The sequence below is a fragment of the Anas platyrhynchos genome, chromosome 4 (assembly GCF_047663525.1).
Source record: "Anas platyrhynchos isolate ZD024472 breed Pekin duck chromosome 4, IASCAAS_PekinDuck_T2T, whole genome shotgun sequence".
Lineage (NCBI taxonomy): Eukaryota > Metazoa > Chordata > Aves > Anseriformes > Anatidae > Anas > Anas platyrhynchos.
The window spans coordinates 4,186,748-4,199,058 of NC_092590.1; the positions used below are offsets into that span (position 1 = coordinate 4,186,748).

The 12,311-nt window shown below is 45.3% G+C and overlaps 1 protein-coding gene across 6 annotated transcripts in view; it reads left to right on the forward strand.

Annotated features, from left to right (window-relative positions):
• Nucleotides 1-4,016, forward strand: part of LOC101797052 (protein transport protein Sec24D) — a 57,483-nt gene extending 53,467 nt beyond the window's left edge. For all 6 annotated transcript variants that reach the window (XM_038178983.2, XM_038178985.2, XM_072036819.1 and 3 more), the window contains 4 exons: nucleotides 381-560; nucleotides 1,088-1,279; nucleotides 1,791-1,880; nucleotides 2,300-4,016. In XM_038178983.2, the coding sequence (XP_038034911.2) occupies nucleotides 381-560; nucleotides 1,088-1,279; nucleotides 1,791-1,880; nucleotides 2,300-2,440 (603 nt within the window). In that variant the 3' untranslated portion in view covers nucleotides 2,441-4,016. The remainder of the gene's footprint in view (nucleotides 1-380; nucleotides 561-1,087; nucleotides 1,280-1,790; nucleotides 1,881-2,299) is intronic.
• The last annotated feature ends 8,295 nt before the right edge of the window (nucleotides 4,017-12,311 follow it).

Here is a 12,311-nt window from a genome sequence, read left to right on the forward strand (position 1 = left end):
ACTTTTCTGAATAACGATTGGCTATTTTCTATATAAATGCTGAAGTTGATAGCGAGGCTGCAGCACTCCCACCAATCTTGGAGGCATTCTGTTTAGAGGTTATTATTTTCCTTTGGTCTTCTCTAAGCTGTATTTTCCAATTAGGCTTTTACATAACCATGTAATGTGCTTCTAAGAATCCCAAGTCTGGGCAATAAATCATTTAGTCTCAGTGAAGACCAAATGTTAGAAACAATACCTGTGAGATACCTAGACCTATATTTCCCCTCCTATTTTTTTTAAATCAAAGAAAAGAATTAAGCAGTTGTATGTTTGAAAGCCCAGCTGTTGTTCCCCAGCACATGAGATACACTAAACAACACATCTTCCCTGCCCCTCAGCTCATCCTTCCAGACGCGATGAAGGTGCTGCCAGTGTACATGAACTGCCTGCTCAAGAGCTGCGTGCTCGTTAGCAGACCAGAAATTCCAACTGATGAGAGAGCTTACCATCAGCAGCTGGTCATGGCCATGGGAGTGGCTGACACCCAGCTCTTCTTCTACCCCCAGCTTCTGCCAATTGTAAGTGTGCTGCCTGCACATCTGTTCATTTTCAGTGAGATGGCTTTCAGTGTGCTGTGATGTTTTAAATTGTACAGATGCAGATTTTCTTTCGCTAGGCAAGTGTTATATGACCAAGCTGGACTGTATTTGTACAGTGATGTAGTTGCTAGCTGAATAAAAATAGCTGAACTAAATTGAGGAGGGAGGGCAGAAACTCTAGTTTAAAGTAAATGGGTAAGCAGCTTGACAGCAGCATCCTCTCACTGTACTTTTAACAAGATTTTTGTCCAGGCTTAAGGAAAGGTGCCTGCTTTATTAAAGCTCAGCACTGGTATGCAAGCATCTTTATACTGTGGGGAAGTCTTCCTTAGCATGCAATGTGTAAACTGACAAAAGTGTGACCGCTCTCTCTATATATTCCTCTCATCTGGAAAAGAACCACTAAGGCGTGATAAACTTTTTATCTTTACTTTTTTTTAGTGTCTAGTTGGAGCATCAGTTACCTTAAAATCACCAGGTTTGCAACTCTGACTTTTGTCCCACAGCACAGCCTAGATCTGAAGAGTGACGCTGTCCCAGCTGCTGTCCGCTGCTCTGAGGAACGTCTCTCAGAAGGAGGTGCCTTCATTCTGGCCAATGGTCTGAGCATGTTCCTGTGGCTGGGGGTCAGCACACCCCCAGAGCTCATACAGGGGCTTTTCAATGTGCCATCCTTTGCACACATCAGCACAGAAGCTGTGAGTATATGAAGAGAAACCAGTCAAATTTTTCAGACTTTGATTTATGCTACTCAGAGACCAGTGACAGGGATTTTCAGCATTCATCATTCAGCTAAAAGCAGAAACAGGTGACCAGCAGAAGGTATTAAGACACCAAAAGCAATACAAAAAACTGTAGTAAGCTTTTACCCTTTGAGTAATTACAAAAGAGAAGCTTTCAAAGTATCTTAAACTTTCACTATGACAGATACTAAAATCCTATTGAATATGTATTGCTCAGACAGGAACAAAGCACTTGGTAATAGCTAAAGTGTCTCCTGATAATGAATTTTAACACTGTGGTTACTTCAAACTGAAAAATGCGTTATAGACAGATGAATTACTCTACAAGGTTTTGTGGAAGAGGTGGCACTTCCCAGTTTAGAACGAAATGCACAGTAAGTCACATAAATATTAGCAACTGGTCTTGTATGAATTTGTAAGAGATGCAACTGGAATATAACAACCTGCACTGCTTCACTTCTAACAGACATTACTGCCTGACCTGGACAATCCATACTCTAAGAAGGTTAAGTCAATAATGGAGCACATCCAGAGCCAAAAGCCCTACACCATGAAGGTAAGACTTGTCTGCCTCAACTGGTTCCTCACAGCTGCTCAACAGAACAGGACAAGCTTTGACGAAACTTCTCTGTACAAGGCTTTACATACCAGGAATGGCCCTGTGCGCCAGGGAGTTCCAGCATGCCTTTTAGGGCCAGGTACCTCAAATGTACCTAGTTCTCCATCCAAGGCAATTTTCAGAGATAGGCAGTCTGAAGGTCACCGTTTTCACTGTGCAAACCTTACTTTGCACTAGCTGTTGACTGCATGCAAGTCTCGCTTCTGTGTTCTTAAACACAGCTACTGAATTGTGGGGATTTATTAATGTTTCCCCCCCCCCCCCCCCCCGCCTTGGTAGGGCATAATAGATACAGAAAAGTGGTACTAGCATTTAGCATGACTGTATCCTAAATATATTTATTTACCTCTTTTCAGCTGATGATAGTGAAACAGCGGGAACAGCCAGAGATCCTTTTCCGACAGTTCCTGGTAGAAGACAAGAGTATTTATGGAGGAGCTTCTTATGTGGATTTCTTATGCTGCGTTCACAGAGAGATCTGCCAGCTGCTCAATTAAGGAAACCTTGAGTACATAATTTGTCAGTTGCTTTTTGATTTTGCAAGAGGGACAGTAATTGGTGCCTGAAGCGTGGCCCACAACCTCACTGTACCCAGGCATTCTGCTGTGCTTTACTGAACCTTTTTCTGTGCTCTTTTTGTACAGTTTCATTTCACACAACTCTCACTGAATATTTAGTTTACTTACTCAGCTGTAGAATAGGAAGTTCTGCACTCAGGTATTAATCTTTCAGAAGTCTCAACTTTTTCTCTAAGTTGAATTGCCAGATTTCAAACTGTCAATGCTTAAAAGCATATGATATGCATTTTCAAGTATCAAAATGCAATTTAGAAAACTAATTATTCCTTTTGCTAGTCATGAAGTGTTCTAAGAGCCAGGAAAGATGCTAAAAAATTTTACATAGAAGAGGAAGAAGTTATAAGACGCTGCTTTGTCTAGGGCATACAGGTGAATAAGTTTTATGGCAATCCTGTAGTTTGATTTGAGTACTTCAATGTCCTGCATGTAAATTTTCTAAACAATAACTTGTCCTTTCCAGGAAAAGGGGGATTATTAACTTCTACAGAAAGAGTTCTGGGTAACCTTCTACACCCATGGTTACTCACAACACAAAAATGCCTCGGTTTGTATAAAATTGGACTTGAGTAAGTTTAACAATGGACCACAGGACAAATGGTAATTGAACAATGCTTATTCTGAGTTGCGCAGTTAATGCCACACTGTTATAGTACAATTTCCCAGTCTTAAGGGCAGCAGTTATTTTAAAATGCTATTTATGCTCAATTTTGAAAATTGAGCTTTATGTTAACTGGAATACTCCTAATAGTAAACATCTGCTTCCCTCAAAATTACAGTGGCAGGTCAACCATAAGACAGTTGACATACTAACCAAAGGTTAGTTCTGGTGCTATAAAATGTAAGCCTTGTGTTTAATACCAGTCCTATTACAGTGACCTCCTCTCAAGCAACTGATTTATTCATCAGTCAGTGCTTTGAAAAATAAACTTCTGCAAATATCAATATTTAAGGTAGAATTTAGAAAGCCAAAATCCTTGTGTAAGGATGAGCTGTTTACCTCAGACATTTCTTCAGGCTGGTTGTAGCTGTAGGACCAATGCCTCCGCAGGTGAAGTCTGAACTTCTGCAAGCTTGAAAAGCTGTTGTTAAAAATACCAGTGTTTCACAGACAGACAGAAAACTGCCTCAAAAGAAAGAATCAGACTTGGGTCTCAATTAAAAAAGAAGTGCCTTTGACCATGCTAGTGTCACTAAGTAGTATTAATGATTTTCATGTATAAGATAAGCAGGTCAATGCATATTTTTGGTTTGACAGCTTATCAGAACAGTTGTGTCCTTGTGCATTGAGTAAGAACTCTTACAACAAAGGGATGTATTACAAAAGGATACTCAGACTGAATTCAACTGTCAAACCGAGTACATTGTGGCCGAAGATGTTACCTTGTAAAAAGTATTTGTTGCCTTTCCCCCATCAGTGTACTTTGTAAAAATGACACCAGCAACTCTAAGTGTAAAGACATAAGCAATTATTAAATGTAATTACTATGTACATTTATTCTGTCATAGACTAAGGCCTTTTTTTTTTTTTTAATGCTCTTAGCCTTCGTCAAAAGCTACACAGTACCTCTTAAACAGCAGCATCTAGAACTAGTACCCTGGGACACTGTACAGGGATTCTTTTAAAGAACTAGCAATGGAAACTGGCCTCAGGGTTCACACAACAACTCCCACACAGCAAAACAACATAAAAAGATCATAAAGAAACGTCAGAGGCCAGGAAAAATTGCAAAGTTAAATAAGCAACAAGAATTAATTCCTATACAGCACAAATATTTTTGATACGTGTCCAAAAGCAAAGAGGCTTTGGCTACTGGAGGTCACCTTCTCCTACTTAAATTTTAAGGACAGGCAAGCTTATTTGGGATTACAGACTTTCCGTATTTGGATCCTATTAGCATCAAGCCCTATTTATGATACAGACATTCACTGGAAGGGGCAAAATGTGCCAAAATAGCCTGGTGAAAAACAAATGAAAAACAGGACAAGTAAACTGTTTTAGAAAAACAAACAAACAAAAATAAACCAACACACCCTGTCACAGGGCTAGAAGGTAAAGGCTTAGTCTGCCTCAACATGCCTTTAAGGAAAGGGACATCTGGTTGTGGTAGCACAGAAGTCAGACAACAACAGCACTTCTCTACTTGCTTGCAGCAGCTGGGTCACAATGGAAAGAGAGCGCTGCAGAAAGGCGGTGGGACCATACCCATTGGCACCGCTGGTGTCCTGTTTGAGCCACCTCTAACTACAGACATTCCCAAACCACACTGTGTTGTGCAGCCTCAGCATCACTCCAGCAAAAGGGGAGGCAATCAGCCACGCTGAACACTGAAGTCATGCACCTATATCTGACAAACCTTTCTTTGCATCTGTTCTGCTAGGCAGGACTACCAACCAACTGCACTGAGACACCCTTCTGGACGAGCACCAGGACTTTGAGCTCCACCTTGCACTGCTCTTATTGATTATCAGTTCCTATTTTTATAGACTTCATTGTTGGCTAAGCCAATTGTTTTACAGCTATAATAATGAGATGTGATACATAATTTGACAAATTACTAAAAAGTATTTAATAGACTCTTTTCATTTAATAAGCTCAAATAGACACTAAAAACTAGTGGCCTGGCAAGTCAGTATTACGTATTAAAGCCAATTTTTACACTGTCCTTCACACACACAAAAAAAAAACCTCAGACATCTTCCATGAATTTGGAAGAAGCAACAACTGAGCCATTTGTTTTGCTAACTGATGGACTCACAACAGCATCTATGTAATTATACTACCCCCTGCTTTTTTGGTTTCAGGCACGAGGAAAGAAAAGCAGCTGTCAAAATTATACTTGAAAGAACAAAAACAACAGCAGTTACTACTTATTCAGATACTTCCATCCTCATTTCTTGTAACTTTTTTTTCCTTAGATCAGTGTAACAGAGCATAAACAATGAAGGAGGGGAGGAATTTTTTTTGTTTCTAATTGTCCTCTCATAACGGGTGGGTGTTTAACAAGCTGCGTTCAGGTTTATGTCCTTGCACAATAGGAAAACATCTACAGCCTTCAAACATCTACGGCCTACTAAAGATTTGAGTAGAAACCAAAAGAAGAGATCCATCACAAGCAGTGTGACATTTTACTCGTTCTGTTTGACACACACAAATCTAGTAAGAATGTAATGGGACTGCAGAACCATTATGTACACCCACATACCTTTTCTGTACCACCCCTGCTACTTATCCTTTGACTTTCTGCCATTAAACTCCCATTTTCAGATCAAAATTGTTTGCAGCCTAAACTCCACTGAACAAAGTGTTCAGTGACTAAACATAAACACTGAGCCCATGTTCACGATACTGCATTGGAGAAAAACCTCAGAAATCCCCAAGAGCACTGCATCTCTCACATTTCAACCAACTTACCACAACTGGCTATATCCGAGGCAGAAACAATTCTTAGGCTGATGGCTGGATTTACACACAATGATTTAGAGTTGACTGATGTTTTGAAATCCCTTTGACACAAAATGCTAAAACAGCCTGAGTATCTTGTCAGTGCAATTGTCAAAGCCTGCACCTAATTCACAGAGGGTGTATAAGATATTCAGAGTATTACAAGCCTCTTCTAGAATGGAGAGGCATGACAAGATCCAGACAGGCGTCCCAAATCAGACTGGTGGCATTATCACAGAATCACAGAAAGAATTTCTAGGTTGGAAGAGACCTCAAGATCATCGAGTCCAACCTCTAACCTAACACTAACAGTCCCCACTAAACCATATCCCTAAGCTCTACATCTAAACGTCTTTTAAAGACTTCCAGGGATGGTGACTCCACCACCTCCCTGGGCAGCCTGTTCCAATGCCTAACAACCCTTTCAGTAAAGAAGTTCTTCCTAACATCCAACCTAAAACTCCCCTGGCGCAACTTAAGCCCATTCCCCCTCGTCCTGTCACCAGGCAGGTGGGAGAACAGGCCAACCCCCACCTCTCTACAGCCTCCTTTGAGGTATCTGTAGAGAGCAATAAGGTCGCCCCTGAGCCTCCTTTTCTCCAGGCTGAACAAGCCCAGCTCCCTCAGCCGCTCCTCGCAGGACTTGTTCTCCAGGCCCCTCACCAGCTTCGTCGCCCTTCTCTGGACCCGCTCAAGCACCTCGATGTCCTTCTTGTAGCGAGGGGCCCAAAACTGAACACAGTACTCGAGGTGCGGCCTCACCAGAGCCGAGTACAGGGGGACGATCACCTCCCTAGCCCTGCTGGTCACACTGTTTCTGATACAAGCCAGGATGCCGTTGGCCTTCTTGGCCACCTGAGCACACTGCTGGCTCATATTCAGCTGACTGTCCACCATCACTCCCAGGTCCTTCTCTGCCAGGCAGCTCTCCAACCACTCATCTCCCAGCCTGTAGCTCTGCTTGGGGTTATTGCACCCCAGGTGCAGGACCCAGCACTTGGCCTTGTTGAACATCATGCAGTTGACCTCAGCCCATCGGTGCAGCCTATCCAGATCCTCCTGCAGAGCCTTCCTACCCTCGAGCAGATCGACACACGCACCTAGCTTGGTGTCATCTGCAAACTTACTGAGGGTGCACTCAATGCCCTCATCCAGATCATTGATGAAGATACTAAAGAGGACCGGCCCCAGTACTGAGCCCTGGGGAACACCACTAGTGACTGGCCTCCAACTGGACTTGACTCCATTTACCACGACTCTTTGGGCCCGGCTATCCAGCCAGTTTCTAACCCAACGAAGCGTGCGCCAGTCCAAGCCAAGAGCAGCCAGTTTCTTGAGGAGAATGCTGTGGGAGACGGTGTCAAAAGCCTTGCTGAAGTCAAGGTAGACCACATCCACAGCCTTTCCCTCGTCCACCCAGCGTGTCACTTTGTCGTAGAAGGAGATCAGGTTCGTCAAGCAGGACCTGCCTTTCATAAACCCATGCTGACTGGGCCTGATCGCCTGCTGGCCCTGCAAGTGCCGCATGATGACTCTCAAGAGAATCTGCTCCATGAGCTTCCCTGGTACTGAGGTCAAACTGACAGGCCTGTAGTTCCCCGGGTCTGCCCTCCGGCCCTTCTTGTAGATGGGCATCACATTTGCTAGCCGCCAGTCAGCTGGGACCTCCCCCGATAGCCAGGACTGTTGATAAATGATGGTAAGCGGCTTGGCCTGCTCCTCTGCCAGTTCTCTCAGTACCCTTGGGTGGATCCCATCTGGCCCCATCGATTTGTGCACATCCAAGTGCCGTAGCAGGTCACCAACCAGTTCTTCGTGGATAGTGAGGGCCACATCCTGCTCCCCATCCCCTTCCACCAGCTCAGGGTACTGGGTATCCAGAGAACAACCGGTATTGCCGCTAAAGACTGAGGCGAAGAAGGCATTAAGCACCTCCGCCTTTTCCTCATCTCTTGTAACTAAGTTTCCCCCCGCATCCAGTAAAGGATGGAGATTCTCCTTAGTCCTCCTTTTTGTGTTGATGTATTTATAAAAATGTTTTTTGTTATCTTTAACGGCAGTAGCCAGATTGAGCTCCAGATGAGCTTTGGCCTTCCTAATTTTGTCCCTGCACAGCTTCGCTACATCCTTATAGTCCTCCCTAGTGGCCTGTCCACTTTTCCAAAGATCATAAACCCTCTTTTTTCTCCTAAGCTCAAGCCACAGTTCTCTGTTGAGCCAGGCTGGTCTTCTTCCCCGCTGGCTCATCTTTGGGCACATGGGGACCGACCGCTCCTGTGCCATTAAGATTTCCCTCTTGAAGAGTGCCCAGCCTTTCTGGACCCCTCTGCCCTTCAGAACCGCCTCCCAAGGGACTCCACCAACTAGTGTCCTGAGCAGCCCAAAGTCAGCCCTCCGAAAGTCCAATACAGCGATTTTACTGGTCCCCTTCCTGGCCTCGCCAAGAATAGTGAACTCCACCATTTCATGGTCACTCTGCCCAAGACAGCTCCCGACAACCACATCCTCCACCAGTCCTTCTCTGTTTGTGAAGAGAAGGTCTAGCGGGGCACCACCCCTGGTAGGTTCACTAATCAGCTGCGTCAGGAAGCTATCTTCCACTTTCTCCAGAAACCTCCTAGACTGCTTCCTCTGGGCTGTGTTGTGCTTCCAGGATATGTCAGGGAAGTTGAAGTCCCCCACGAGTACAAGCGCTGACGATTTCGCAACTTCTGCCAGCTGCCTGTAGAACTCCTCATCCGTCTCCTCATCCTGGTTCGGCGGTCTATAGCAGACCCCGACCAGGACACTAGCCTTGTTGTCCCTGCCGATCCTAACCCAAAGGGACTCGATCTTGTCATTCCTAGCCTCGAGTTCTACAACCTCGAAAGACTCTCTAATATAGAGAGCCACACCACCACCCCTTCTGTGCTGCCTGTCCCTTCTGAAGAGCCTGTAGCCAGGCGTTGCAGCACTCCAGTCATGACAATGGTCCCACCACGTCTCCGTGATGGCAACCAAGTCGTAGCCTGCCTGCTGCACGATGGCTTCCAGCTCCTCCTGTTTGTTACCCATGCTGCATGCATTGGTGTAGATGCACTTCAGCTGGGCCATTACCTTATCCTGCGGCCTTGCCATTGCTCCCCCTGGCACAGCCCCAACAATCCTAGCTTCAGCCCCATCCCCCTTCTTACCTAGTGTAAAGCCCTCTCAATGAGCCCTGCCAGGTCCTGGCCCAGGATCCTTTTTCCCCTAAAAGATAGGGACCCGTCTGCGGCCATCAGGCCAGGTGCTGAGTAAAGTGCCCCATGGTCGAAAAACCCAAGATTTCTGCGTAGGCACCAGCCCCGGAGCCACGTGTTTAACAGGTGGGCTTTCCGTGTCCTCTCTGTACCCCTCCCTGCCACCGTAGGGATGGATGAAAACACCACCTGCACTCCCGCTCCATCCACTAACCATCCCAGCCCCCTAAAGTGTCTTTTGATAGCCTTCAGGCTTCTCTCTTCAATGTTGTCACTGCCCGCCTGGACTGTCAAAAGGGGATAATAGAGGGGCGTACCAGGTTGGGGAGCTTCCTGGCAACGTCCCTGACCCTGGCCCCAGGGAGGCAGCAGACTTCCCTATGGGTAGGGTCAGGCCGACAAATAGGGCCCTCTGTTCCCCTAAGAACAGAGTCTCCCACAACAATAACCCTTCTGTCTTTCTTGATGGAGGCAGTCCTGAGGCATGGAGTCGACCTCCTCGCCCTAGGCATCCTCCTGGGAACACTTTCTACCTCTTCCTCAGTTGCTGGTCTCTCAATCTCCAGGGCCTCAAACCTGTTTCATAAGGGCACCTGGGAAGGTGGGGCTGGAAGGGGAGGGCATCGCCTGCGATGTCGAGCAGGGACCTGTCTCCACTCCTCCTCAACTCCCAGATCCCCTCCCTCAGCCCGACGGCGACAGAGCAGGGGGTCCACCCCCATTTGGGGTGTCTCACCTCGGTACCTCTCCTTGAGGCCCTGCAGGGAGTTACTCCACCAGTCAATCTCCCACTCGCACTCCCTGATATCCTTCAACCTCTCCACCTCCTCCTTGAGCTCCACCACCATGCGGATCAGGTCATCCACCTGCTCGCACCTCACGCACGCAGTGTCTCTGCCTCCCGCCAATGGCAACAGGCTCAGACACTCCCTGCATCCGGTGACGTGAACTGGTGCATTTTTGAACGGGCAGTCGGTCTGGGTGTGTACCAACTTCCTGGAGAGTGCACCATGCCTGGTGGAGACCATTGTCACCTAGCAAGGGGGCGCTGCTGGCTCCGCCTTCGCCTCGTCAGCCTCCCTCACGAGGGCTGCCGGCTCCTGGCGGCTCCCTCAAGTAGGCTCAATGCCGGAAAAATGAGCCCTGCCTGGCCCAATCCCCCGCTCCGCTGCAGAACGCGTCTGCCCCGGAGCCGATCGCCTCGGCAAATGGCATTTATTGAAACTGGAAATGAAACTTGTTGGACTTTTTAATCTTCAAGAAAAACATGCTCAAATTAAGTTGCTTACAGTAAGTGAAATATTCATCACTTCAATTATGAGCGTTATCCTACTTCTGTTAAAGTGTTAAAACTGAGAAGTTAAATGACAACTGGTAATAAAATTCAAAGCTTTTCATCTCTAGTCATCACTTTATATGTAGCTCAAATCATCAGTGATTAAACAGTAAAAACATTTTTTTTTTTTAAAGTGGAGTAAAAAACAGTGCTGTATTTTCTAAGTATCATTCCACAACCACAAGTATGTTACATCCATGCATTACTGTCTTACCTTTAGAGGCACGCCACCACGGTTGAAACAGCACCTTCAGAATATGACCAGAAGGCGTCTTTCCTTCACAGGTGACAAGCAGGAAGCTTTATTTCCTTGCCAGTTAACCTCTATTAGAAAAGTAAGGCAAGTTGCTTGTTACCAATGTAAACATTACAATTCCTTGGTGTAGCTGGCCCATCCAAATGGGATCTAACACCCTCTGGAACAGCACTTTTCTTTTTTCCCCTCTTACACTACTTCAGCTATTTCAGCTTTGAAGGAAAACCACAGAAACTCAACTTCACATATTCAAGAGGGATTTCCTAGAATTGTTTACAAGACCATGTGTAATTAATTTCTTGTCACAAGTCTCAAGCAACATCCCTGCTTCTGCAAATCCAATACAGACACAGGGCTCATTTGGTTCTTTTTTAGGTCTCATCTTCTGTGCAGCCCACTTTTCTATGTTAAGAGCAGTCTAAGAACCAAACTACCAGCTAAGGACATAGAATTAAAAGAAGGAAATGAAAATTAATATTTTCTACTAACCAAGGAAAAAAAAAATAATATGCCACAGGCTACCTTCTTAAGATTAAGTGTCCCCAATATTTACTTTTTGAGTAAGAACATGATTAGGGCAAAAATCAAGAAGAAAATGTTTTCTTACTGTGGCATAACACAACTACTAAGTGCTGTTCTCAGTAGTGTTCAGCAGACTTTGCTGACAGCCAAGTGAACACAGTGCTTAACCAGCCCCCTTCCTCCCTCCCCCTTCCAGTCCTTCTTCAGCTTTCTGGATCTAACAGGAAGAAACAAAATGTAAGCTACAGGTGAGTTTCATTTACCCTTTAACAGCCCCTTAATACATACAACACCAAGGCAGTGACATTGACCAGATCCTCCCTTCTAAGATTTCATGCCCTGAAAGAACACTTCAGTAACTGCCCCCCCCCCCTTTTCTTTTTTGAACAGCAGACAACCACAATGGTAGGAAACCACAATAAAACTTACTTATTCAAAAACCTTAAGAAGAAAGTAAACCCACAAAATATTTACAAAATTATTTCAACACTGGCTTTGATAAACAAGTTTAATAATTTGCTGCTTTACAGGACAGTTACTTAAAAGCTTGGCTTCAACAGATAAACACTGGGACTTAAGAACCAATTTTCCAAAATCCATACCTAAGATTTTGAGATGCCAACAGTCAGGTTCATTCACTCTACCAAGTACTGTCCAGGAAGCTCAGAGTTGCAGCTCTGCTGAAAACAAGTAGTGTACATATGGCAGTGAAGCACTTTCTTGTCATGCTGCTCTCCAGTGCTAATCACCAACAGTCCATTCCCAATGCAGGTGGGGTCCACAAGCAAAGCAAAGTGCTCAGTCTGATGACTGCACCTTCTTTGTTCAGCTGCTTATGCTCAGGAAGCACTCACTCACCTCACATCACCTCAACTTCCAGTATGGCCTCTAACAAGGTCTTTCTACTACAAACATTGCAATTGGTCTGCAGTGGGACTGGTTTTCCCTACCAAAGAACAAGGCCATTACTGCCAGAGGCTGAGTGAAAATCCCTACTCAAGAAACGATCCAGA